Below are 27622 nucleotides of genomic sequence, written 5' to 3' on the forward strand. Positions count from 1 at the left end.
ATGGATACATTACAGTTTGCTTCCATTCATCTGCTGCTGGATATTTGGGTTGTTGCAAAGATTTTAACTATTACAAATAAAATTGCAATGATCGTTCATTTGCAAAGTCTTTGTATGAACGTATGTGTTCATTTCCCTGTGTGAATACATAGTGTGAATAGCTGAGTCATATGGCAGGTTTAAATTTTTAAGAAAATGCAAAATTGTTTTCCAAGATAGTTGTATCCAGTAGATCAAATGAGAATTCCAGATGCTCTGTATCCTCACCCACACTTGGTATGATCAGTGTTGGTAATTTTAACCATTCTAATTGGTGTATAATGTTATCTCATTGAGGTTTTAGTTTGCATTCTCTAATTCTCTAATGTTCAGAATTTTTTCATGTGTCTATTTGCAATCCATATATGTTCTCTGGTGAGATACCTTTTTAAATCTCTCACCCATATTTTATTATTTTGTTGGGGAGAGGTTTGTTTATTGAATTTTGAGCATTATTACAAATACCAAGTTCTCTATCAGACACACGACTTGCAAATACTTTCACAAATCTTGTGACTTGAGTTTTCATTTTAATAACAGCATCTTTCAAAGAGGAGTTCTTAAGTTTAACGAAGTCCAATTTATTAAACTTTTTTGTTTATGTATTGTGCTTTATCTAAGAACTCTTTGCCTAAGTCAGAGTCAGAGAGAATGTCTCTTAAGTTTATACTATAACATTTTATGTTTTGGCCTATGATCCATTTTGAGCTCATTTTGCATATGTTGAAAAGAGCATTCCTCCTCCACTGAACTGCATTTGCACCTTTTTCAAAAATCAACTGATCATATATACACGGCTCTATTTCTGGACTATATTTGATTTTGTTGATCTAATGTGTATCTTGGTGCCAATACCACAATACTTGATTATTGTAGCTTAATAGTAAGTTTTGAGGTAATGTAAGTCCTCCAATTTTATTCTTTTTAAAACATTTTTTAATGTTTATTTATTTTTGAGAGAGAGAGAGAGAGAGAGAGAGAGAGAGCGCATGTGTGCATGAGCAGGGGAGGGGCAGAGAGAGAGGGAGACAGAGGATCCCAAGTGGGCTCTGTGCTGACACCAGAGAGCCCAATATGGGTCTTGAACTCAGAAACCGTGAGATCATGACCTGACCTGAGCCGAAGTCAGTTGCTTAACAGACTGAGACACCCAGGCACCCCTCCAATTTTATTCCCATTTTTCAAAATTGTTTTGGCTATGTTGGGTACTTTGCTTTTTCCTATAAATTTGAGAATTAGATTCTGCTGACCTTTGGGCTGTTGTTTTCATGTGTGTTATGAACCCCACAATACATTGTTATTATTTTAAAGACACTTAAAATACTATTTAGGGGAGCCTGGGTGGCTCAGTCAGTTAAGTGTCTGACTTCGGCTCATGTCATGATCTCACGGTTCATGGGTTTGAGCCCCACGTCGGGCTGTGTGCTGACAGCTCGGAGCCTGGAGCCTGCTTCTGATTCTGTGTCTCCCTCTCTCTCTGCCCCTCCCCTGCTCATGCTCTGTCTCTCTCTGTCTCTCAAAAAATAAATAAATGTAAAAAAAATAGTATTTAAAATATTATCTTTTAAAGACATTTAAGAAATAAGAAAGATAGCCTTATGTATTTATCTGATACTTATTAACAGTGCTCTTCTTCCTTTGGGTACATCCTTGTTCCTTTATTATTTTTATTCTGCCTGCCTGAAGGAATTACTTTCACACATCTTGACATGCAAGGTTGGCTGGTGGTGAAAACTTTCAGGTTTCGTATGTGTGAAAAAGTCTTTATGTCACCTTCATTTTCAAAAGGTATTTTTGAAACATACAGAGTTTTAGATTGATGGTTTCTCTTTTTTCTCCCAGTATTTTAAAAATGTTTCTGCACTGTATTCTTGCTTGCATTTTTTCCCCAAGAAAACTCGGATATCATTTTCATCTCTGTTTTTCTGTATCTTTTTTCTTGGATCGCTTTTAAGATTTTCTTTTTGTCTTTTAAGCAGTTTGATCATGCAGTATGATGATGAAGTGAATAAAAACCTACAGTGTTAAAACTCAACAATAAAAAGACAAATAATCTAATTTGAAAATGAGCAAAGATTTGAATGGATTTTTCCCTGAAGGAGATTTACAAAGAGCCAGTAACCACATGGGGAGGTAAAAGATGCTCAACATCATTAGTCATCAAGGAAATACAACTCTAAAACATCATGCAATGCCATTTTCACACCCTCTAAAGTTAAAAAAAAAAAAAAGAGACCATAGATTTTGAGAAACTGAAACCCATGTACACAGATGGTAATAAAATTTTGTAGCTGCTTTGAAAAATAGTTTGGCAGTTTTTCATAAAGTTAAATACAGAGTTACTATATGACCTAACAATTCCACTCCAGGTATAGACCCAACAGAAATGAAAACATACATCTAAACAAAATCTTATATGTGAATGTTCATAGTAGCATTATTCATAACAAACAAAAGAGAGAAAAAACCCAAATGTCTACCAATTGATGAATGAATAAATAAAATGGACACACAAACACACACACACAATATTATGTCATCAGTCATTAAAAGAAATGAAATATAGATCACTGTTACCTTGAACCAGCAAAGATCAACCTGAGAACACTGTGCTAAGTGAAAGAAGGCAGTCACAAAAGACTATATTATATATGATTCTATCTATAATATCCCACAATAGACAAATCTAGGCAAAATGGATTAGTGGTTGCCAGGGGCTGTGGGAAGAGGGAATGGAGAAAATCATGAATGGGCATGGTGTTTCTTTTTGAGGTGATACAATGTTCTGGAGTTAGATAGTGGTTACAGTTGTACAACTTTGTGAACAGACTAAGAACCACTGAATTGTATGCTTTTAAAGAGTGAATATTATGGTCTGTTAACAGGTCTCAATAATGCTGTTAGTTTTTGAAAAGGGAGGCACCCAGGGTGTGAAATTTAAGGAGGCACTCACTGTCAGGGTCACATTAAGCACAGGGGTTAACCCCTAAGAGTGTGTGCCTCTTTACATTTAGTTACCTGGCTTGCCTCTCTCCCTAATTCAGACCCTCAGGAGAATGCACTAATTCAAGGTTTGAATTTGAAATAGGAAGAGAAATCTGCTTCAGAAAGTCATTTAATCTGTTCTCTTCCTCTGGACATCATCACATCGACAAGAAAGGCTTCTAGTTGCTGGGGTCCCTGGTCACTGGCCACGAGGGACGGGAAGAGTGTGGGTATCTGATGACCTTTCGAACAACCGAATCAACCATCCGCAAGCTCGCCCTGCGTCAGCACCCCCATGTGCTGAGGCAGTCCGGCTCAGTCTGTCTGTTCCCATCACTTTGGAGATAAATGGTAGCGATTGCATACACAGCAGCACCAGAGCCCAAACACCAGCAGGGGAAAAGGGCTCAGGTCCTAGAAGGTAGGCCGCCTGGCTTCTGTGTCTGGGTTCAGAACAGCTAATTAGTGTGGGATCTTGAGCAGATACTTTATTCTAGCTGACTCTTTCATCTGTGTAGGATGAGCGGTGTGGAATAAGACCCACAGGCCTGTCCCTCCACCTTTGCTTCTGGAAGTAGACAAGCCCAGGCTAAGTTCTGTCGCCTCTCGCTCGCGTCCCCGGCGTGTTCTCCACTTGTGAGCCAGCGCGGCGGTACCAGCCTGACTCACCAATCCGTTTGAAAGTGCTTTTCCTTTCACAATCGGTTTGGGAGGCAGTCAGCCCTTCCAGTGACCCCCGCAGGGCCTCACACGCGAGACGGGGCCGCGGAGGGTGGGGGTGGGGGTGGGGGCGGGGGCGGGGGCGGGGGGCGGCCGCAAAGCCGGCCTGGGACCAGACCCTGGCCGCGCCCAGCCGGCGGTTACAAGGGGGCGCAGCTCACGCACCGCCCCCAGCGGAGGGCAGGAAGCGTGGAGGTCGCCGGGGCGAGCATAAAATTTTGCGGCCGCTCCCTCCCGACGCGAGCTGGACCCGGGGAGCGGCTCTTCCCGGAGAGGTCGGCATAGGCCCGGACGACAGCCACGGGAGGAGCGCCGCGGTGCCGAAGGTGGCAAGTGGGGGCGCCCCGGGGCAGGGCGGGGACGGCGGAGGACGTGAGCCCCCAGCGCTAGCGCTCAGACACTGGACGCGAGGGCCATCTCTGTAGAAGCGAACCGCATCAGGTGGTGCCTCGCCCTGTTCACAGAAACAGAGCCTCTTTGGATCGCAGCCGCACAGTGGTGCAGCTGCGGCCGGTCCCAGAGCCCAGGCCACCTGATTCCCTCCTCCACTGTCTCGTCTCTGCGCTTCCCAGGTCTCTTCCTCTCCAGCCGCCTCCCTCCACCCCCCCACCCCGCCGCCCTACTTCTTCACCCCATCTCTGTCCTAGGGATCCGCGTACTGACCTCTCCGTACCTCTCCTCTTTCCTGCTGAAATCACCATTCTGCAGCTGTAAATCCGAGCACTACTTACCCATCCTAATTCTTCCAGTCATTCCACACAAACTTCTGGAGCCCTTCCTTTTCCCTGAGCGCTCTTCCAGGCCCGCAGGACCCGCGGTGCCTGCCACTCCGCCCCTGCCGCGGGAGCTTGCAGCCTAGTGGGACCACAAGCAATGAGAGACGGAATTGCAGAGAAGAGTGAGCCAGCCGCCAGGGTGGGTGGAGCTCGTGAAGGGAAACCTTCTGAGACCGGGGTGTTTGGGTGGAGAGGGAAGCTGAGTGCCATTAGCCAGTGCAGGGGTCGGGGTGGTGGATAAACGGTGTTTTCCTTGGCCCAGGGGTGCCTTGGAGGGAGTGAAAGGCGGTCAGGATGGCTAGAGGCTGATGCTGGAGCAAGGCGAGGGGGTCAGGTGGAGGATAAGCCCTTTAAATGAAGTGAGCTTTGAGCTTATCCTAAGGGCCAGGGGAATTTTTTTTTTTTAAGTTTATTTCTTTATTTTGAGAGAGAGAAAGAGCGAGCAGGGGAGGAAGGCATATAGAGAGACAGAATCCCAAGCAGGCTCCTGCTGTCAGCGCAGAGCTGGAGTGGGGCTGGATCTCACCGTGAGATCATGACCTGAGCTGAAGCCAATCCACTGAGCCACCCAGGCACCCTGAGCCATGGGAAATTTAAGAGGAGGGCTGTCCAAATGGAGTGAACTGGGTGGGGGGGGGGGGTGTCGTTCTGTTCCGAGGAGGCAGCAGGGAGAGGGAGCAGGTGGTCTAGACTAGGTGCAGGCTCACAAGTATACGGGTTCCAGAGCCATTTGGGCAGCAGAAGGCAGGACTTGGTGATGGGTGTGAGGGGATGAGGAGCCGCAGGAAGGAGTCAGGGGGATGGCAGTTGGGTGAGTGAGGGTCTTATTTCCACCCTTACCTAATTGCCTGGTGGGCTGGGGGATGGTGGTGGCCATGTGTTCAGGTTCAGCTGTGTGGTCAGCAAACCTGCCCACTAACATTTACACTTCTGACCTCCGTGGCTTCATAGATCCTGGCCTCCCTGTTCTTGGTAGTTTTGCTCTTTCTTGTACCCTTCTCCGTTCCTCCTCGCCTCTCTATTCTGGTGTTCCGCAGGGGCTGGTCTTCGTCCTCTGGTGCACAGTCTCCATTAGTGGCTTTTGCTCTATTGAGTAAAACTCCCAAATCTTGGGAGTAAAACTCTCAAATCTTGCTAAGTTAGCAAACTATTATAAAACAAAACAAAAGCAAAGTTTTCTCAGCCTCTTTTCCAGTGTTTGAAGGTCACGTGATGTCTAGAGGCTAGGGATCATTGGGCACTCTGAGTTGGGTTATGGGCTATCGGGAGTTAATTGGCCATCTAGGGGGTAGGGCTGCTCAGCTGGAGAGCACACTGGCTCTCCCTAGCTGGTTGATGACCAGTCACTGTAGATGAAAGGTCCTTGCCTCACAGTCAATTTAAACCCACCTGCAGCCTATCTGTCATCTCTTACCAGAATCTCAAACATTTCTCAAGTATCAGCTGACAGATAGGGAGACTGTGGCCTTTTGCATAGCTGAAACTCTCAAAAGTGCTCTTCATAAATGTATGAAAGAAGAAACAGTATTGGGGCACCTGGGTGACTCAGTCATGTGAGCCTCCAGCTTTGGCTCAGGTCATGATCTCAGGGTTTTTAAGTTCAAGCCCCTGCATCCAGCTGGTTGCTGACAGCACACGGAGCCTGCTTCAGATCCTCTGTCTTTGTCTCTCTCTGCCCCTCCCCTGCTAATGCACTCTCTCTCTCTCAAAAATGAATAAACATTTAAAAAAAAAAAAAACAAGCAGAAGAAGGAGAAACAGTATTATGGAGACCAGGCTAGAGAACAGGCTAGAGAAACTAGAATTTTTTTCAGTGGGAGTTTACCCCTCCTCCCCCTCCCCTGCTTCCCTGACACCATCCTCCTTCTCCCTGATGTCCTTCTCGTCAGGTGGGAAGAGCTGGTCCTTATGGGAAAGGATTGGACTTCACTGCTCCTGGGAGACTGAGTGCTGTGTGTTTGTGCCAGTGAATTAGTGCTGTTAATTCCTGAGGCTCTCAAGCTGGTTTGATCTCTACCAGTACCATACTTCTCTATTTACCTTAAAATGGGGACTCACTTTTCAGATGGGGAGCAACAAGAAATCGGTTTTCCTCTAACTTAAAATGTTTATGAGCTTTATTATTTTAAAACAAGTACAATTCCAAGATTGCCAGATATTTGATCAATAGCCTTCAGACGTGTATTAAGGCAGCCTTTCTCTTTATTCTCTGGTTCCAGAACCTGTATCATGGATGCCCTTTCTGAAGCAAATGGCACCTTTGCCTTTCACCTTTTAAAGATGCTGTGTCAGGACAGCCCTTCATGCAACGTGTTTTATTCTCCTGTGAGCATCTCTTCTGCCCTGGCCATGGTCTTCCTGGGGGCAAAAGGAAACACTGCTGCCCAGATGGCCCAGGTAAACCTACCTGTCACTCAGGAGAAGGGACTGCCCTTTCAGTTGTTATGTTCCATCACCCAGCTTCATACCTCATACTCCAGAATTGCCACGAAGCAGGATGGGGAGGGGTCCTCGTGCATACACACGTACATGCTTATATCAGGCAGGTGGGGCTGCCTGGGGAACAAGACGCAAAGGGCAGGGCTGGGAGTCTCTTTTGCTGAGACTTTTTTTGGGAAAAGTCCTCTAATAATTTGGTTAAGACTATCAAAATCTTGTCCTAGCATCTTATCTTTTTTTAGAAAATGATACTGAAATTATTTGAAATCTAAGCAGTTAAGATCTCTCATTTTTGAAGTAAAGACTTCATAACTGTAATTATTCTTTGGTAACAAAGGGTAGGTTAATATCTCTTTCAAGTCATTAATACACCAACATGCCTTCCTGGTAAGGGGATGGACAAAAATAGGCAAATGTGGATGAAAAGGCATGTCTTTATTACATATACAGACTGTGTGTGGACTAGTTTAACAAACATTCAGCAAACATCTGAAAATGATTAAGAATCAATCCCTGTCCTGAAGGGGTTTTATAGAGCAGGCAGAGGACATGTGCCTAAGATAAAACCTACAAGCTTATCTCATGCTCCCTGTGCACACCTTCACTACAGGAGGGTTGGTGTGGCTCTTTGTTTCAATACCACTTTCTTTTCTCTTGACAACCCTTTCTGGGGTAATTGCTTATCTGAATCATTTTTCAGCTTGTGACCTGAGAAGTGAAGGTTAATGTGTAGAGAGGGGCTTCTTTGGGCTTACCGAACTTTTCTGTGTTTTAAGCTAGCTGATGAATCCTTCTGGGAGGTTTTTTTTGTTTTTTTTGTTTTTTTTTTGTTCTTTTGGTTTTTTTTTGAGAGCCTCAAGATTGTTCAGTTACATTGTATTCAGAGACATCAAAAGTTCCTTATCCTTCTGTGCTCAACTAGACAGTAATGGCACTCAATATGCTGAATATGCATTGCTACTTATAGCATTAAGGGAAGTTCTTTTAAAGAACTAGTGTTTGGATTCTGTATAAACTGACAAAGATTGCCTTGCCCACTGATTGTATTTATGCCCATTTCTTCTTGAACTTCTCATGCTTTTAACTGTGTTGTTGTTTTTTTTTAATCTTAGAAGCAAATTTTCCTCTATTAGGCATATTTCATACTTATGTTTTTCTTGGGATGCAAGATTTTATAATAGCCCCTTTTCTGAATCCTTCTTCTCCTTGTCATTCTTCCTATTACTTATTTTTTTAATGTTTTTATTTATTTTTGAGACAGAGAGAGAGCATGAGCAGGGGAAGGGCAGAGAGAGAGAGAGAGAGGGAGGCACAGAATCCAAAGCAGGCTCCAGGCTCTGAGCTGTCAGCACAGAGCCCGACGCAGGGCTTGAACTCACGGACTTGAGATCATGACCTGAGTTGAAGTTGGATGCTTAACTGGCTGAGCCATCCAGGTGCCCCCCTATTACTTATTTTTAAACAAGACAGATCTATTTAGGCAGAAAAGCCAACTCTTACTCCTCTGTTTTCTGTCCTCTCTCTCTCTCTCTCTCTTTTTCTCTCTGTATCTTCTCCCCACCTCCACATAGTATTGCTCTAGTATGTATTAAATCTGCAATTTAATTTTTTTTTAACGTTTATTTATTTTTGGGACAGAGAGAGACAGAGCATGAACGGGGGAGGGGCAGAGAGAGAGGGAGACAGAATCGGAAACAGGCTCCAGGCTCTGAGCCATCAGCCCAGAGCCTGACGCGGGGCTCGAACTCACAGACCGCGAGATCGTGACCTGGCTGAAGTCGGACGCTTAACCGCCTGCGCCACCCAGGCGCCCCTAAATCTGCAATTTAAATGAAAACAGTGTTCTTTTAAAGGAAAATTTTGTAGAGTATTTGAGAAAGAATTTTCTCTATAAAACTCTATAAAGAGTTTTTGAGATCAAAGAACAATCTTGATTTTTGTTTTAAAGTTTATTTATTTTGAGAGAGAGAGAAAGTGTGAGTTGGGGAGAGCAGAGGGAGAGGGGAAAAGAGAGAGAGAATCCCAAGAAAGCTCCATGCTGTGAGTGTAGCACCCAATGTGGGGCTTGAACTCATGAACTGTGGGGTCATGACCTGAACCGAAGTCAGACATTTAACCGACTGAGCCACCCAGGCACCCCATTTTGATAATTTTTTAAATTATTTTTCTCAACAGGTGCTTTCTTTAAACACAGAGAAAGATATTCATCAGAGTTTCCAGTTACTTCTTACTGAAGTGAACAAACCTGGCACCCAGTACTTGCTCAGAACAGCCAACAGGCTCTTTGGAGAAAAGACGTGTGAATTCCTCTCAGTGAGTTGAGTCAGCAGAACAATAAAAGTTGTATTTAAAATATAGAGTCTGAAAGAAAGATCCTGGAGAACCAAAATTAATGGTGGACACTTTTAAAACTCATAATTCTACGACTGTGCCTTGAATTATTTAAAATTTGACTACTTGTAAAATTCATTTTTCCATTTCTGGTTGGTTATGGCTTAGGACTTATTTATAAACTCTGATAGTTTAGTACCTATTAGGCTAAGATATCACTTTTAAGAGATGTATACTTATTTTAATAAAAAGTATATAATATTCAAATTTTTGGAAACTAAACTTTATTTAGGAATATAGCCACATTGAACACTTTTCTCTCCAAAGACCTTTAAGGAATCCTGTCTTCAGTTCTACCATGCTGAACTCGAGCAGCTTTCCTTTGCCAAAGCTGCAGAGCAGTCCAGGAAACACATCAACACTTGGGTCTCAAAAAAGACTGAAGGTCAGAATTACATGTTACTGTTTTGTTTTTTTTTTGCCTTCTCCCCCTTCTCCGTTTCCTGCTCCCTCCACCTTCCCCTACTTCCCCTCCTTTTCCTCCCTTTCCTCTTCCTCCCCTTGCTTTTCCTGCTGTTCTGATTTTACTAGTGTTTTGGATGGTCAGAGTCATGCTGACAGGCTGGGCCTCATGGCATATTTGGACCTTAATGGACTCACAGTGGTTCTGATCAGAAGCTCAGGTTTTCAACAACGGAGACTTAATTTTTTCTATTCTCCGGGAACCAGAATGACTGATACAAATGTCAAAAGAAATTCATAGACCATATTTCCAGTTTAGTAACTTACACTGAAGTGTACTTTCATGTGGCCTGTGATGTTCACATGTTGGGTGGGTTCATCACCTTCATAGGAAGGAGACTACTGGTCAGATCTCCCCTGAGTCATACACTTGGGCTTCCTCTTTCTAAATTCTATGTGGACCTACCACCAGCTTTATCCTACACATTAAGCTTACTTATTCTGCTTCTTTCATGTTTTCCACTTCCACTCCCTTAATTAGATTTGGTAAGCTTAGATTTGATAGGTCAACTGCAGACTGTCTCTCAGGGCTGATCAATCCTGCAGACCGAAATCATCCTTTGTTTGGCATTGAGCCTTATTCTTTTGTTTTATGGAGTGCCACGTTCTGATCTTGGCCGCCATGATCAATGATGTATGATGTTTGAACCATTCAGGACCCTCTGTACCATTTCTACTTAGTACCACTAGGAGCAGTCCTATTTCTGTCAATAAATCAGACAATCGAGAACAGACATTGTCTTTCTTTAAAGAGTTAGCAGTTATTGCCACCATTTCTTGGAATATTTGCCACTTATGCTATCTGGAGGCAGCAAATTAACAGGGATGCTCTTAGTTCATCAGAAAGGCAGTTTGATATCCAGGGGAAGAAGGGAGTATCTTTCACTTGCCCACCTTACCTTTTCCAGGAATGTCTGCTGTTTTGTTTAGAGGATCAAAATAGTAAAATCTCTTCTAGTTGCTTCCAGGAGCTCCTCAGTGCACCCAGACTGCCCATTATCAGCTCTTTTCCCATTGAGCCGTTCATTCTGGCTGCCTCTGACATGTGGATGTAGTTGTGGAATGTTAGCACTGGTTACAACTTTGCTGCACTAAACCAAACAATCCCATTTCACCTCTTGAGATAACCCAGGTCCCTCCAGACCAGCCCTCCAGACCTGCTTGCCTCGTTGTCTGACCGTGTGTAGTGTTTTTCTTTGAGTGATTTAGAAATCATTTGCCGTCTTCAACTTTCTGGAAAGGCCTTAGTGACCTGACCATGAACACCACTTGTATGTGTTGTGTTTGATTTCTGTACATAACAATCCAAACTGAGCAAATTTGAAAAATGAAAAGAATGTTTGGTTCTTGACTAGTAACCAAGGATCTGCCAATAAACCTTATCATGATTTATTCATCCCATGTTCTATAAAAATCACCTGAATGTGTTCTCTACCTTTCCTGGAAGGTAAAATTCAAGACCTGTTGCCGGATAGCTCGATTGATGCACAGACCAGGCTGGTTCTTGTCAATGCCATCTACTTCAAAGGAAGGTGGAATGAACAGTTCAACAAAATGTACACAAGTGAAATGCCTTTTAAAATAAACCAGGTGAGAGAAGCTTTCAGAAATCCTGCTAGTGTTTCAAGAAGAAATTGAATGGAAAAAACTAAGTTTGTAAAAGCATAAATGATTGGTTAAAAATAATTTTGAAGGGCACCTAGGTGGCTAAGTTGGTTAAGCATCTGACTCCAGCTCAGGTCATGATCTCACGATTCATGGTTTCAAGCCTTGCGATAGGCTCTGGGCTGATAGTTCAGCGCCTGGAGCCTGCTTCAGATTCTGTGCCTCCCTCTCTCTCTTCCCCTCCTCCACTCTGCTCTGTTTTTCTTTCTCTCAAAAAAAGAACAAACATAAATTAAAAAAATTTGAAACAACATATTTATAAATGGAATTTTAAACTCAGTAGAAAAGAACAGAGGAATAAAAATTATTTGCTGTCTATAATTTTTTTGCATTTTATTACTGCTCCTTCTGCCTCTGATAATCTCTCCTATCTTCATTGCTGCCACCTAGTTCTGGAAACTCTCATAGAAGACTTTCTTCTATTCCCAAGTTGCTAAACAGAAAGCAAAAAACAAGTGTTAAGGAAAGAAAGTGTGATATGTGTGTGTGTTGGGGGAGTGGGTAGAGGGAGTGAATATATTTTTTTTTTTTTAAAGAGAGAAAGTGCTTAATGATTTATTTATTTATTTTTTCAATATATGAAATTTATTGTCAAATTGGTTTCCATACAACACCCAGTGCTCATCCCAAAAGGTGCCCTCCTCAATACCCATCACCCACCCTCCCCTCCCTCCCACCCCCCATCAACCCTGGGAGTGAATATTTCTTTAATCAGATATTTAAAACTTAAAATGAGTATTGACTTGAATTAATATTAATCATTATTAATTTAGTATTTATAAGTTTCTAATATTAAAACTGACAAAAATCTTAGTCTTGATATTGAGGTGTAACTTCAGCCAGGTATTAAAATAGCTTGCCAAATCCCCAGCAAACCACCCACCCCCCCCGCAAAAATACCATTTTAATGTAATCTGGAAACACACTGTATAGGTGTTTTGGGGGGCTTAAGGTGTACTTTACATAATCAGCCCTTGAGGTACAAAGGTGGGAGGGGCAGAACTTTTCTAGCATTGATTTTAGAAACTTTTCTAATTTGTATAATAGCTGATCTGTATCAATTTGAAAAATAAGTATAAAAAAAAGAAAAATAAGTATAATACTCTAACTTCTGCATGCATATACCTCTTCTGTATTCTATTTGAGAGAGAGAGTGGGGGAGGGGCAGAGGGCGAGAGAAAACCTTAAGCAGTTCCATCCACGCTCAGTGCCAAGCCTGACATGGGGCTCGATCCTGTGACCATGAGATCCTGACCTGAGCCAAAATCAAGAACCCGACACTTAACTGACTGAGCCACCTAGGTGCCCCACCGCTTCTACATTTTTAAAAAGTTATTTCCTTGGATTAGAGTATCAGAATCAGAACAACTGGATTTAAATACATGAAGAGATATTAGTTCTTTCTACTTGCGGGCAAGATTGCTTTCTGAGAGGGTGTGTCCATACACTACCTGTCACATTCCTGTGAAACTCTTAAATTTCTTCCCACCTTATCACAAAACCTTTCTCTAGTTAAAATGAAATAATTTTCTGTTTAATTTTATGTATCATTTCCTTAGATATATTTTATTTTTGTATACATATATTTTTAAAGTTTATTTATTTTGAGAGAGAAAGAGTGCACACAGTGCGAGCAGGGTTGGGGCAGAAAAAGAGGGAGAGAGAGAATCCCAAGTAGGCTCCATACTGTCAGTGCAGAGCCAGGCACAGGTCTCGAATTCACAAACCGTGAGATCATGACCTGAGCTGAAATCAAGAGTCGGACGCTTAACTGACTGAGCCACCCAGACACCCCTCCTTAGATATAGTTTAAATGAGGACAATCTGATTTCCTGCTCCGGAAAATGCAGAATATCACATTTATTTTGCTGAGTAGAACATCTTTCTTAGGATACCTGTTTACAAGAGATGCCTTGTAATGGTGACAGGAAAGAGTCAGAATTAGCATATGAATATTGTTCCCATCACGGGTGCTGAAAACACTCCTGGAGTCAACTCTACCTCTTTTGGAAACTTTTATCGCCTCTTTCAATAATCTGTTTTTAATTCCATGCTCCTCTGTTTATTCCCATCAGAAGGAGCAGAGGCCAGTGCAGATGATGTTTCAGGAAGCTACATTTAAGCTTGCCTATATTGAAGAGGTGCAGGCCCAGGTCCTGGAGGTGCCCTATGTGGGTGAGGAGCTGAGCATGCTCATTCTGCTCCCGGATGACAACGTGGATCTAAGTTCGGTGAGATGAATCCAGTGACAACCTTCACATCCTTCCTGATAGGATAGAACTCAAGCACCATTTCCAACATTTGTGTTACCTTTTAAGTTGATGATATGGGCAACCAGGCAGCAGAGCACAGTATTCAGGTACTCGGGCTTTGGAACCAAACTGTTATTCAGGACCTACTTCTCCCGTTATTACCTATGTGACCTTGCCAAATTACTCTGTTTTCTAAGATGGGGATGGTGATAATATCTCCTGATAGAGTTAGTATTAGGATAAAATGGGCATAGTTCAGGGAACAAGCTTAGCACATTGTCTGGTGCATCATCAGCCCTGAATAAATGTGATTCATTATTATTATCATAGTCATTGTTGTTAGCATTATATTTTAAATACTAAGAACCTGAAACTCAGGAGGGCAGAGCCAGAAACAGCTGGAAATGCCACTCCCCACTCACTCTGCTTCCTTTCAGCATGGATCCCTACCTACTATGAGAGTCAGCCACAGCCCAGGAGCTCCTAGGGACAGGCACTAAGTGGCACATGGTGCTCCCATGACCTAAGGGGCCTGTGTGAGCAGAGCTGCAGCCATTGGCTGTGTCTCTGTCCATCCCCGCCCCCCCCCCCGCCCCCCCCCCCCCCCCCCCCCCCCCCCCCCGCCACCGTGTCTCTTCTTCAGAATGTGTGCAGGATTGCAGGATTGCGCCTCTGGCAAATTGTTCTTCTGGGTGGACTCCACCAGGAGCTTTTTCCCATTTTTCTTTTTTTTTTAAGGTGTTTTTTTTTTTTTAATTTTGTTTATTTTGAGAAAGAGTGAGTGTGTGCACGCGCACACGAGCTGGGAAGGGGCAGAGAGAGGGAGAGAGAGAGAATCCCAAGCAGGCTCCATTCTGTCAGCACATGGAGCCCAAGGCAGGGCTCAATCTCACAAACCATGAGATCTTGACCTGAGCTGAAACCAAGAGTTGGATGCTTAACCAACTGAGCCATCCAGGGGCCCCTCCCAATCATTTTTCTTACCAGCAATGCCTCATCTTCAAAAAATAAGCACAGTTTATAAAAAAATAAAAAAGAAAATCACAGTCAGCTGGGCATTGATGATTGTCAGGATAAAAGATGTCTCCTAGACGTTGTTGGGCAACAAGAGGAACAGCCACTGTCTTTGTGCCTCTGGGCTGTTTGAAGTCTTCCCTGCTTGGCAAGGAAGCCACCCATGTATTTAATAGCACAAGTATGAGATCTCACAGATTTCCTGGCAGATAACGGTGCCTGCTGGTCTTGCGTGACAATCAATACCCATCTATGCGAGGAGGAAGAGTATGTGGGTGTGTATGTAAATATGTACTAAAGTATGAATTTCAAAATCGAATTCTGGTCTTTCAGGTGGAAAAACATCTCACTTATGAGAAATTTAGAGCCTGGACCAAGCCAGACTGTATGAAGAGTACCGAAGTGGAAGTTTTCCTTCCGAGATTTAAACTGGAAGAGGATTATGACATGGAATCTGTGCTTCAGCGTTTGGAATGGTTGATGCCTTCCAGGGGGACAAGGCTGACTTTTCAGCAATGTCAGCTGAGAGAGATCTGTGTCTGTCCAAGTTTGTGCACAAGAGTGTCGTGGAGGTGAATGAGGAAGGCACAGAGGCCGCGGCTGCCTCAGCCGTAGTGGTCGTGGAGTGTTGCATGGTATCTGGACCAAGGTTCTGTGCTGACCATCCCTTCCTTTTCTTCATTAGGCACAATGCAGCCAACAGCATTCTGTTCTGCGGCAGGTTTTCTGCTCCCTAAGGGTGAGCGTTTCCTGTGTCCTCCTGTCTTACACCACAGCCCTGTGAACATGGGTCTTTAAAGCCAAGTGCCTAGGTGATGAGGGCAGATTCCTCATCCATCTGAATCTCATGCTTGTCCACACTCAGCTCTCTCCATACTGACCACTCATTTGCCCTACTTAGTCGAGATCATGGGACAATAGAACTTAATGATTCCCTGTTGTATTTAAAATGTAGTCCAAATCCCATAGGATGGCATACAAAATTTTCCTAGATGGCTCCAGACTTCTTCCCCACTCATTCCACATGTAACTCATTTTAGTTACACCATGTTCTGCCTTGTACCTCAAAACTTGTTGCATACTTGTCTTAGCCTATTTCAGTAGTAGTACATGCTTCTAGCTAAGACAACTGTTTTATAGTTTTCCTGGTACATGTGCTTCTTAGAGTTTCTTTAATGCACATTTTTATTTTATCTTTGACATTCATGCATCACCAAGTATGTGGAAAACAGGGCATCAGGCATTGGAGACAAAGGGGCAGAGTCATGGTCTTTTGACATCTGGTCTTTAATACTCATGCTGGAATGATGTAGCTTTTATGACAGCCAGATTGGACTAGGTAACATCCTTAAATGTATCATGTGACCCCCTTGTAGGGATCAGACATTCTTCCTGTTAATTATATTTCTCCACCTCCAACTCTAACAGTAAAAATTTCATTCAACTCTTAAAGCTCATTTCCAGTGTCATCTCCAAGAAATTTTTCCTTTTCTGCATTAGCAGAGGTGCGTCTCCGAACTCTCAATTGCACACAGAGGAAGGGCATTGCTCTTATGGAAGTTGTTTGATGTATTAGTCATCTCTGTTCTCCAGCTAGGTCTTAAACTCCTCCGGGGTTGGGAATGTATTTTACATGTGTGTGTGCCACATACAATGCAGTTAGAAGTAATTTGATCACACATGAACTCTGTAATTTTTAAAAAAGTGATTAGATGTCAGTGATATCATTTTTGTTTTTTTACTGAAGTTTATTTTGAGAGAGAGAGAGAGAGAGAGAGAGAGAGAGAGAGAGGGGAAGGGGCAGAGAGAGAGGGAGAGAGTGAGAATCTCAAGCAGGCTCCGCACTGTCAGAACATAGCCTGATGTGGGGCTTGAACTCACAAATCATTGAGATCATGACCTGAGCTAAAATCAAGAGTTGGTTGCTTAATCTACTGAGCCACCCAGGTGCCCCATTATTGTTTTTTTTTCAAAGAAATTTTTTTATTAAAGTGAAATTCACATATCATAAAATTAACCATTTTAAAGTGAACAATGCAGTGCAACATGTGCAATCATCACTTTTATCTAGTTCCAAAAAATTGTCATCGCCCTAAAGGAAAACCTTGTGCCCACTCAGCAGTTCCTCCCCATTCTCTTCTCCCTAGAGTTCAGAGACGGTCACTTAAGATTTCAAGGACCCTTATCAGCCTCACTGGCCAGGGCACTGTGATGAGCTGTGATGAATTATAAGAGGAGGTACAGGCAAGCTGCAGAAAGGGGGAAATTTCTTTCATGTGGAATGTGTGACTGATGTCTCTCCCCCAGGGAAATCACCCAGATCTCTAGACCTCTCCCAGAAAAGAGGGATTAGCGAGAAGCTTTTAAAAGGGTATTTGGGAGAAAATTTTCCTAAGACAGCTGTGGTAGTGCTAGTACCCACTCCCCCAACCCCTGTGCAGGGGGGAAGCAGGGGGAGACAGAGTCTGTTAAGTGAGCTTGGCTCATACAGAGACATCAAGAGAGCAAGACACAGAGAGGGACAGAGATGGACAGAGATAGATATAGAGACTCTATAAGTGAGCTGACTCGTGTCCCCTGGATATACCAGGCATTTGGATACTGCTCAGGAGAAATGTCCAGGAAATGCAAATATTGATCCCAACAAACCAAAATGGGCCAAACTAGAGTTTCCTGGCCACTCTGGGCTCAGCTTCTGGCCTGTAAAAAGAACAGTTTGTGACCTGAGGGTGCAGAAGGTTCACAGAGCTGGGCCACTTAACAGTGAAGGGCAAAAGCACTTGGAAATATTGCCAAGCTTCTAAAAGGGAGTGCTGACTGCTGGGACCAACAGCCTTTCTTCTTTGTTATCGGGGGTTTGGACTGCTTCTCTGACTTCCCAGGACCTAAGGTTGTTTGCACAATGTAGACAGGACAAGGTGAAGTTTCCAGTCCCAGACCCATGATGTTAACCCTGAAAGCTGACTCCTAATACTTCCCTCCCCACTCTCTGCTGTGGGAGCTGGGTACTCACCTTCCAGGGTTGTTAAATAAGTAAGTTCAGTTGGACAAGACTTCCAGCTTCAACATTCCACAAGCCTATATTTCTGGATCTCTTTTTGACAACCAGGCAAAGATGGCATCAGCACAGCCTAAGCCACCTACTCCAAAGAAAGGCAGGCTCCATTGAAAAACTGAGGTAGAGAAAAGAAGATCTAGTAATCCCTTCCTCGTTTTGGGGAAGGGGGAAATAGCATCTGTTAAATCCTATGTGCCAGAGACTGCGAGGCACTGCACGATACATTATTTTACTTGATCCTCCTATTAACCTGGGAAGATTGATAAGGAAACTGAGGTTCAGAGAAGTTAGGCAACTCGTTCAAATTCATTCAGCTAGTAGGAGACTGGCAGAGGAAATGAAGCCAGAGCTTTCAGACCCCAAAGCCAGAGGCCAGAGGGGGAGAGCCTCTGTGAAACACACGCCCTCTACTCCAAGATGCACAGGCTCACTGCTCACCCCGCCTTGCCCAGACGCCATCCCAGCAGCTTAGCTGTTCCACAGTGGAAACGTTATGCTGCCAGTGTTTTGTCCCTGTTTTCTTTGAACGTCAAAGGAGTCTCTATTGCCGGAAGTTTCAAGCGAGGCGGGCTGGAGGGCGAGAGTAGCTGGGATCCCAAACCAGATCTCTCCAAGGAAGGATGGCTCATTGGTGCCCCAGGCCCCGTGCCACCATTCTGGGAGCCCCTGGATGGATAGCATGAAGCGGTATACGGTCTAGCAAAATCCCTGGAGTGAGGCCAAGTTGGTCCGGACCTCGGGTGCTGTGATGGGGGAGAGGGGACAACAGCTTTGTGACGTGGACGAGCATTCTGGGGTGTCCAGCGCGACCCCGCCCCCAGCTCCTAGCCCCCACCCGCCGAGTCGGGGCAGTCTCTGTCTCGGCCCCGCCCTCGCCCCGCCCCCTCAACGTACCGGCAGCCCCCCCCCCCCCCCCCCCCCCCCCCCCCCCCCCGCCCTTGGGACTGGACTGAAGAGGAGGGGAAGGAGCTGCTGGAAGCTTTAGGAGAAAGGCAAAGTTGGGCGTCTGATTTCACTTTTCAGCCGCCAGCTGGCTCCTGTCTCCCTGAGAACCTGGGGCCCGAGGGGAGTCATTTTGGCTTTGGGAAGGGACAAAGAAGGAACACCAGAATCTAAGCATCTGGTGTGTGCTTGGATAGAAAACAGCGGGCTGCGTTGTTTAGTAACTGCAGGTGCACTAGCAGGGACAAGCCCTCACTGTCCACTTTCTTGAGAAGGCCAGGGCTCTTGATTCCTATTCAGGGAGAACTTCAGAGTAGAAGTTGGGAGGGTCAGCAGGGCAGGCTCTGAGAGCCAGGACGTTATGTCCTTATATGAGCACTGATTTTAGATAGTGAGGAATTAGTCACTGATTTGGGGAGAGAAGCCTGATGAGACTATTTAACAAATATGCACCAGTGTGGTCTCATTGGTTGTGTTTGGCCAGCATTTATTTGGACTGGCCACTGCCCAGAATACTCTCACCACTGCCTGGCACCTGCCGTCTGTAAGGTCAGCTCTATGACCCCCTCCCCCCACTTCCTAGGAAGCACCCTCTCCTTGGTCAGTGGGGCTTCCCAGAGGTAAGCTGAAGATGGCAACCCAGTCCAGATTTGGGTTCCAAGGAGAGAGCTCTGTGCTCCTCTCAATCCAGAGCCTGAGGAAGCAGAGCTCACAGGCAGGCATTCAAGTCCATCTTGGTTCTCTTGGCAAGGTCTGGGAGGGACTCAAGTCCTGCAGGGACAAGAATTGGGACAGGGTTCTGGACTTACCCAGGGCAAGGAGAGGAGGGGCCTTGGCATAGCAGGAGGACCCAGTGGGGTCCACAAGAAGACCCTGGTCTAGGAGTGCTCTGGGTGGGGGCCAAACATAAATCTGCCCCCGAGTAGCCTGAAATTCCAAACTCAAGATCCTCTGAGACTGTTTTGATCAGTCTTACATAGTAGCAGAGCCCAACGGCAGCATAGTGGTTAGGTGCCTGAGTTTTGTATCCATCTTTTAAAGAAACTACGGGAAGAAAACCCCTCACACCATGTGTTTTTTTCCTTCCCTGAATGTCTCCTCTGCTTTGGCCATGATCTTCCTGGGGGCAAAAGGAAATACCACTGCCCAAATTGCAGACGGAGGAGGAATTGTGTGTTGTCATTAGAATCATTTACCAAAAGTGTCTGGGTTTCCTCCGTTCTAGCACATGGCAGGATTGTTTTCTTCTGGCTCCCTTGTGGGGCCAAATGGCCAGTTCTTGCCTCTGGGTTATGTGTAGAAGGGACACACACAGGAATATTAACCAACAGTTTGAGGTCCTCTAGAATATATATAGTTAATGTTATCTAGGCCTGGATATTTTCCTTTTTTTCAGAGTACTCCTTTGTAGTGTTTGACTTTTTATCATAAATGTAGTTTTAACAATAAACATAATTAAATCAGTAAAAAGATAATAATGATGTGCACATTGAAGTTTGTACATAAAATTAGTTCTCCTTGGCTTCCTGGATAAGGAGTGAGGATGGATGGGACAGGTTAAAGACAGGTCTACTATTAAAACAAACAAAAAAACAAACAAAAAACCCACAAAAAACAAACAAAAAAACAAAACACAAAAACATCCCATGCCTAGCTTCCGCTGGGAATTTTCATTTAATTCTTTTAGGTTGGTACCTCATGGTATTTAAAAAAACCTCTATGTACTACCAGGGTTGAAACACATAGATCTAGTCCAGTGGTTCCCTGGAGTGTGGTCTCTGTATAAGCAACATCGCAATCACCTGGGAATTTGTTAGAAATGCAAATTCTTATGCATCCCCACCCCAGACCTCATCAATTCTGAGGATAAGACCCTCCAGGTGGTTCTGATGCATACTAAAGTTTGAGAATCGTTGATCTAGCCCAACTCCTCATGCCACAGGTATGGATGAACCTGAAGCTCAGAGGTTAATAGGCAAGTTGACGTCACTTCTGGTTCTAAGGCAAGATGGAGTAACAAGTATTGGATCTGCCCCTCCTACTGTAGTTAACCATAAAACTGGACAATATATATGAACTAGCTGCTTTCAGGTATTGGGTAGATGGTACAAGGCTGTGATCTTTGAAAGAAGGGCAACATTTAATATGAGATCTATATTCTGCCTGAGTGCACTTTCCAAACTGTAGCACAGGAAGAGGAGCCCAAACTCCTTTGGGCGGGACAAAGATCAGAGTCCATGGTTGCTGGTGCAAGTTGCATTTGCAGAACATGGTGCCACGGAAGGGGAAGAAACACAAAGTCTCTCCTAAAGCATACACAGGAGTTTCCTTGAGTCTATGAATACTAAGCTGCAAGCACAAGATTCTGTGAGATTTGGCAGAGCCAGACTGGGTTATGAGGGATGAACCAAGATTCCAGATTGCATGGTGCTGCAATGCAATCAGATTGCATTGTTAGATTTCTGACCTTACAGAGTTAAGAACCCCCTGCGAAACAACTTGGGTATCTAGTTCAGAGTCCAGGAAGCCCAGGCCTTAGTACTGTGGCTAACGTAGCCCAAGAACAAGGGTTAATGTAGACCCTTCCTTAGAAACCTAACCTCTGAAACATCAAGCTGAGCCACCAAATAAGAACAAAACTCAATTGGGGTGTCTGGTGGCTCAGTCGGTAAAGCGTTTGACTTTGGCTCAGGTTATGATTTCGTGGTTTGTGAGTTCAAGCCCCATGCTGGGCTCTGTGCTAACAGCTCAGAGCCTGGAGCCTGCTTTGGATTCTGTGTCTCCCTCTCTCTCTGCTCCTCCTCCACTCACTCTCTGTCTCAAAAATAAACATTAAAAAATTTTTTTTAAATATTAAAAAAATGAAAAAGAACAAAACTCAACTGTATTTGAAAGAAGGCAACGTAATAAAAAATGTCTAGAATGAGTAAAAAATTACTAATTATATGAAAGTGTAAGTAAATATGACTTATAACCACGAGGGGGGAGGGAAGCAGTCAACAGAACAGACACAAAAATGATACAAATGTTGAAATTAACAGTCAAAGAGTATAACTGTTATAAATATGTTAAAAAATTTGAGGAATACATGGCATAATGAATGAACAGATGTGAAAACCCAATAGAGAAACAGAAACTAAATACACACACACACACACACAAAGAACATTTTAGAATTGAAAAACCTGAAATAAAAAACTTGGTAGATGGTCTTAACAGTGGATTAGACATTTCCACAAAAAATATCAATGAATACATTACGACTTTTACCCCTACTTCAGTATGCATTTATTTTTTAAAAAGATATTCTCCTACATAATTATAATACCACATTCACACTTAACCAAATGAACAGTTATTTCCTCACATCCAATCCCTATTCAACTTTCTCTATGGTCTTGAAAATATCTTTTATAGCTCTTTTCTTCTCATGAGAATTTATTATTCCAGAAGACTTATAAAAACAAGCTTTATGGCAATAGTCATCAGAAAATAATTTATCTTTTAGTTATCTCTGCATTTCCCATTTAATGAGCAGCAGTGTGTCTCATAGCTCAGTAATGTGCTCGTGGCAGCCAAAATATCTGAGGTATTTGAGGCAGCTTCCTTTGATTCAGCTCAGTTTAAGGAAAATAAGAATGTTGTTGACTTTGGCCCAGAAGATGAGGATACAAAAAAACAAAACAAAACAAAACAAGACAAAAAACATAACAACAACAACCCAAACTTCACCTTGGCTGTGGTATTTGACTGACATTACAAGTGGAAAGTCCTCCATTTGTCAGCTCAAGCCTGCCTTCCAGCAGGCAGCTCTGAGAAGCTCCATTACTCTTAGCATCCTGTGGTGGGGGTTCTGAATAATTCATGATAGCCACTCTTTCGGTTTCATAGAGGAAAACTTTAATCATAAGGGAAAAGGAAATAAGGAATCAAACAACTAGAGTAAACATAAAGAGGGAAAGAAGTGTAGAGAATAAAGAAGGCTTAATTTATCAAATCGGGTACTCACAACATCCAACCTTCTGGCTGAGGAAGCCCCACAGTGAACAGTCCTGACTGAGGGTCCTGGACAGAGTGTCCTCCCCTCAGGTGAGACTTCCAACTAACTATTCCGCTCCCTCACATCAATGGAGATCAAAACGCTGTGAATCATTGCTCATTGTTGCGTGCTCAGTGTTGCCCGAGCACCAGTTCTTGGGAGAAAGAGATGGTTTAAAAATTAAATGCAACTTAGGTTGTGGCAGAGCAAGGACAACTCATTTTCTGAGACATTAGGCTCCTCTCCTGGGGGAGGAGAGGGCCTCATTTGTCTGCAAAACTCCAGAGCAAGCCATCCACATTGAATGTGCCAGCCGTGCCCTCCCCAGACCTGGGAACCCTGTGGCCCTGGCCCTCTGGCTGAGACCTGAGGCATTGCTGAAATGTGTGAGGGACTGTAAGAAACATGAAGACAGTTCAGACATGGTCCTGTTCTGCAAGGAGTTAACCATGGATGAAAGAAAAACAAGTTTATGTTTAATACAAGGGAGAATGTGATAATGGAATATGTGCATGGAATAATTTTACAATTTAGAAAACACTTTTAATCCATTTGGGTGTTTGGTTTTTATAACAGCTCTAGGCTGCAGGCAAAGCCGGAACTATTATCTTCATTTTACAAATGAGGAACTTAGGACAAAAAGGTTTAGAAATTTGTCTAAGATGGCATAGACAGTGAGTGGTAGCACTGGGAGTAAAATGTAGGTGTGGGGCACCTGGGTGGCTCAGTGTTAAGCTCCCGACTCTTGATTTCAGCTCAGGTCATGATCCCAGGGTCATGGGATTGAGTCCCATGTCGGGCTCCACTTGCGGTGTAGAGCCTGCTTGGGATTCTCTCTCTCTCTCTCTCTCTCTCTCTCTATCTCCCCCCACCCCCCCTACTGCATGGTCTCTTTCTCAAAATAAATAAATAAACATTTAAAAATAAATAAATAAAATGTAGGTGTAATCAAAGAGACAAACAAGAGAGGAGGATGGACCTTGTTAAAAAGAAAACCACAAGCCCCAAATGGCATTACTCAGGCTGAGTCCCCAAACTGGGGCTTAATCATATATTTTTCAATGTTTGTTTATTTTTGAGAGAGACAGAGAGAGCATGAGTGGGGGACGGACAGAGAGAGGGGGGAACAGAGGATCTAAGGTGGGCTCTGTGCTGATGGTAATGAGCCCAATGTGGGGCTTGAACTCACAAAACCATGAGATCATCACATGAGCTGAAGTCAGGTGCTTAACTGAGCCACCAAGGTGTCCCAGTACCTGACTTAACTGCAGTTTCATTTCTCCCCAGAAATACTGTCTTAACTGGCCAGTCAGAAAATTTTCCATCACAGGGGCCTTCTCCATCCCCAAAGGAAGATGAGGTCATATGCATGATAAGACTCCTTAGTTTTCCTTTAAGGAAAAGGGCCCTTGCCCAGAACAATCTTTACCTTTGGCCAGCAACTTTCTTGCCCCACCCTCTTTCTTGAAAAACCTTCCATTTTGTAGAACCTTCCATTTTGTAGGAAGGTAGAAGGAGGGAAGGCAGGTAAAATTCTTAAGGCCTGTTCTCTATCCTGGCCTTTTTGACTATAAACAGCTGAGCCCCACTAAGGTGAAGTTTTCCTGTCCGTTTCCCCCCTCCACAGTAGGGATTTCCCCTCCTACTTCAGGAATTTAATTCCAGACTATTTTCAGGTCACCCCTCATGCAGATAAGAAACTAGTTGATAGCCACTTGTTTTGATTTGCTGTTCCAAGTCTCAACTCCCCTTTTCTCAGGAAGGCACACCCTGGCTGGACTGGGACCCCACCGTGTGTTCCCATAACCCCTGGCCCTCCTCAATTCTCAAATGGCTCTGTTCTACCCACAGTTTTAAATTCCCACCCACTTGCTCTGTGAGGGTTCAGAGACCATCTTATCCAACACCAAAGTGGAGCTTAACACAAAAGGTTTTTATCAATACTTAGTGAATTAACACTTCCCCTCTTACCTAAAATGATGCCTAGGCACTTACAGTTTCCATTTTCTATATTTATGTAAGGAAAGGTGCTTTCCTATCCATGAGCACCTGGGCCACAAAATTTCCTGCCACTAAATGTGGTGGAAGGGACAGCCCTTAGTGATTGGGGCATGGGGAGCGTGGTTTGAGTGGCCCCACAGCCACATCAGGCACTTTGACTTGTCCCCCATCCAGCCTTGCCCTTCACAGAGGACCCAGGTGAGAACAGTTAGAAGCAAAGACACAAAGTGCGGTCAGCTTGCCCACCCATCTATGTGTTAAATAACATTTTTTAGGAAAAGCAAGAAAGGTGTGCTTTAGCTGATACTGCTGAGGCCACATCTTGGGAACTCTTTTATTAATCTTTTTTTTTTTATTGTGGTAAAACACACCCAACGTAAAATTTACCATCTCAACCATTTTAAGTGTACAGTTCAGGGTCGAATATATCCATGCTGTTGTGCATCCATCATCACCGTCCACACACAGAACTTTATCATCTTCCCCAACTGAAGCTCTGCCCCCATTAATCACAGTCCCCCCCCCCCACTCCCCCAGGCCCAGCACCCACCCTTCCACTTTGATGACTCTGGGGACTTCATGTAAGTGGGATCATACAGTATTTTTCCTTTTGTGACTCTCTCTGTTCACTTAGCACAATGTCCTCAGGGTTTATCCACATTGTAGTCTGTGTCAGAACTTCCTTCCTGGTTAAGGCTCTATAATATTCTATGGTATAAACACACACCACATTTTGTCCACTCATCCTCTGAAGGACACGTGGGTTGCTTCCAGTCTTTGGCTGTTGTGAATAATACTGCTGTGAACGCGGGTGTGCAAGTATCTCTTCAAGTCTCTGCTTTCAATTCTTTGGGTGTATACGTGGAAGTGGAATCCCTGGGTCATGCGGTAATTCTATATTTAATTTTTTGAGGAACCTCCGTATTCTTTCCCACAGTGGCTGCACCAGTTTACGTTCCCACCCATAGAGCACAGGATTCCAGTTTCTCCACATCCTCACTCAGGAACCCTGTTTGAAAAAAAGGTATTTGGGCTTCTTTGCTCAGTTTTCCAGGGATCAGGGATCATTCCAGGCTGGTTCAGGCTGTCTGTTAGCAGACCCACTCCCCACACCATCTCCCATTCTCTGCTTCCACCAAGGCGGTTCCTCTCTGCTCCCTCTCCAAACTTACCCCAGAGCCTTTACCTCCTGTGCCCTGGCCAAAACATCGAGACAGCACAACCAGTGCCCTTTTCAATGACATCCTGGGACCTGCTGTCTGTCCCTGGCCTGTCTTCCTCTGGCCCCAGTGTCTGTCAGAGTTCCTTGAGGTATCTCTGTACCCCAAGGGGATTTCTTGTCACAGACTGTTCAAGAACACAACAGCTGGCCTCCTTATGAAGACTCTTTCAGGTAAGTCAAGTGAAAATAAGGCTTCTTACCCCTACCTTCCATGGAAGTGCCTTATGGGTTTAACTCATAAAAGCTAGTTGTTCTTTTTCTGAAAATCTAATAGTACACAGTTAACTCCCTCCTTGTGTACATTATTTGACTATTTTATCATAGCACAAACTTCCTGGATCAAGTTTCATTTTCATTTGAATGAAAGAAAATATACTAAGAACAAAACATCCTAGCACTTCAAAATTACTCAAATGTCAGATGCAAAACTGCATAAAGGTCCAAAGGAATATATGCACCCTTATGTTTATTGTAGCATTATTTACAATAGTCTGACTATGGAAGCAACCCGTGTCCATCCATAGATGAATAGACAAAAAAGATGCAGTATGTAAGCATATACAATGATGCATTACTCATCCATAAAAACAATGAAATCTTTTGAAGCTACAGAATATAATGCTGAGTGAAATAAACCAGAGAAAGACTGATACCATATGATTTTATTCACATATGGAATTTAGGAAATAAAACGAATGAACAAAGGGGGAAAAAAGACAAACCAAAAAACAGACTCTTTTTAAAAAAAATTTTTAATGTTTATTTATTTTTGAGAGAAAGGGAGACAGCAAGCAGGGGAAGGGAAGAAAGAGAGGGAGACACAGAATTTGAAGCAGGCTACAGGCTCTGAGCTGTTAGCACAGAGCCCAACGTGGGGCTCAAACTCATGAACTGCTAGATCATGACCTGAGCTGAAGTTGGATGCTTAACCCACTGAGCCACCCAGGTGCCCCCAAAAAACAGACTAAAAAAATTTTTTTTTTGAGAGAGAGAGTGTGAGTGGGGCAGAGAGGGAGACACAGAATCCAAAGCAGGGTCCAGGCTCTGAGCTGTCAGCACAGAGCCTGACATGCGGCTCAAACTCATGAACCACAAGATCATGACCTGAGCCGAAGTCAGATGCTTAACCGACTGAGCCGCCCAGATACCCCATCAGACTCTTAACTCTAGAGAACAGATGGTTACCAGAGGGGAAGGGTGGGAGGATGGGTAAAATAGGTGAAGAGGATTAAGAGTACACTTATCATGATGAACCCTGAGTAATACATGGAATTGTTGAATCACTATGTTGTACACCTGAAACTACTATAACACTGTATGTTAACTACCCTGGAATTAAAAAAAAAAAACCACAAAACAACCAAAAAACCAAAAAACTCCAGACATGCACAAAGATGTAGGCTAAACTCTTTGCAATGGGATGAGAAATTCTTGACTGTCAGTTCTACAGCAATTCATGAATAGATTCAGAGTAGCCAATAAAATATAAAAATGCAAGCAAGTACAAGCAAAATACAGTAATTTGAAATCAACTTGACCATCATCTTAAACCAGCTGTCGGGGATGGGAAATTCAAATATTCTTGAATTTTAACTCCATTTTGACCTGTCGCTTATA

General features: G+C 43.7%; 1 protein-coding gene and 2 long non-coding RNA genes across 3 annotated transcripts; 1 reads left to right on the plus strand and 2 right to left on the minus strand.

The window, feature by feature from the left end:
• The first annotated feature begins 3226 nt into the window (after nt 1–3226).
• On the plus strand, nt 3227–16195 carry SERPINB9 (serpin family B member 9). The gene is given in 8 exon segments (XM_047859569.1): nt 3227–3445; nt 6740–6917; nt 9135–9272; nt 9618–9735; nt 11260–11402; nt 13553–13708; nt 15077–15206; nt 15209–16195. Coding segments are annotated over 7 exon segments (1125 nt in total). The 5' UTR covers nt 3227–3445; nt 6740–6749; the 3' UTR covers nt 15481–16195.
• Nucleotides 10971–27622, minus strand: LOC125165996 (uncharacterized). The gene is made up of 3 exons (XR_007152303.1): nt 27611–27622; nt 24039–24042; nt 10971–11103 (listed from the first exon to the last, which is right to left on the minus strand). It is a non-coding gene; the product is annotated as an uncharacterized LOC125165996 (long non-coding RNA).
• Nucleotides 16332–18546, minus strand: LOC125165993 (uncharacterized). The gene is made up of 3 exons (XR_007152301.1): nt 18240–18546; nt 17757–17916; nt 16332–16430 (listed from the first exon to the last, which is right to left on the minus strand). It is a non-coding gene; the product is annotated as an uncharacterized LOC125165993 (long non-coding RNA).

Source organism: Prionailurus viverrinus, chromosome B2 (genome assembly GCF_022837055.1).
Source record: "Prionailurus viverrinus isolate Anna chromosome B2, UM_Priviv_1.0, whole genome shotgun sequence".
In the NCBI taxonomy this organism is placed as follows: Eukaryota; Metazoa; Chordata; class Mammalia; order Carnivora; family Felidae; genus Prionailurus; species Prionailurus viverrinus.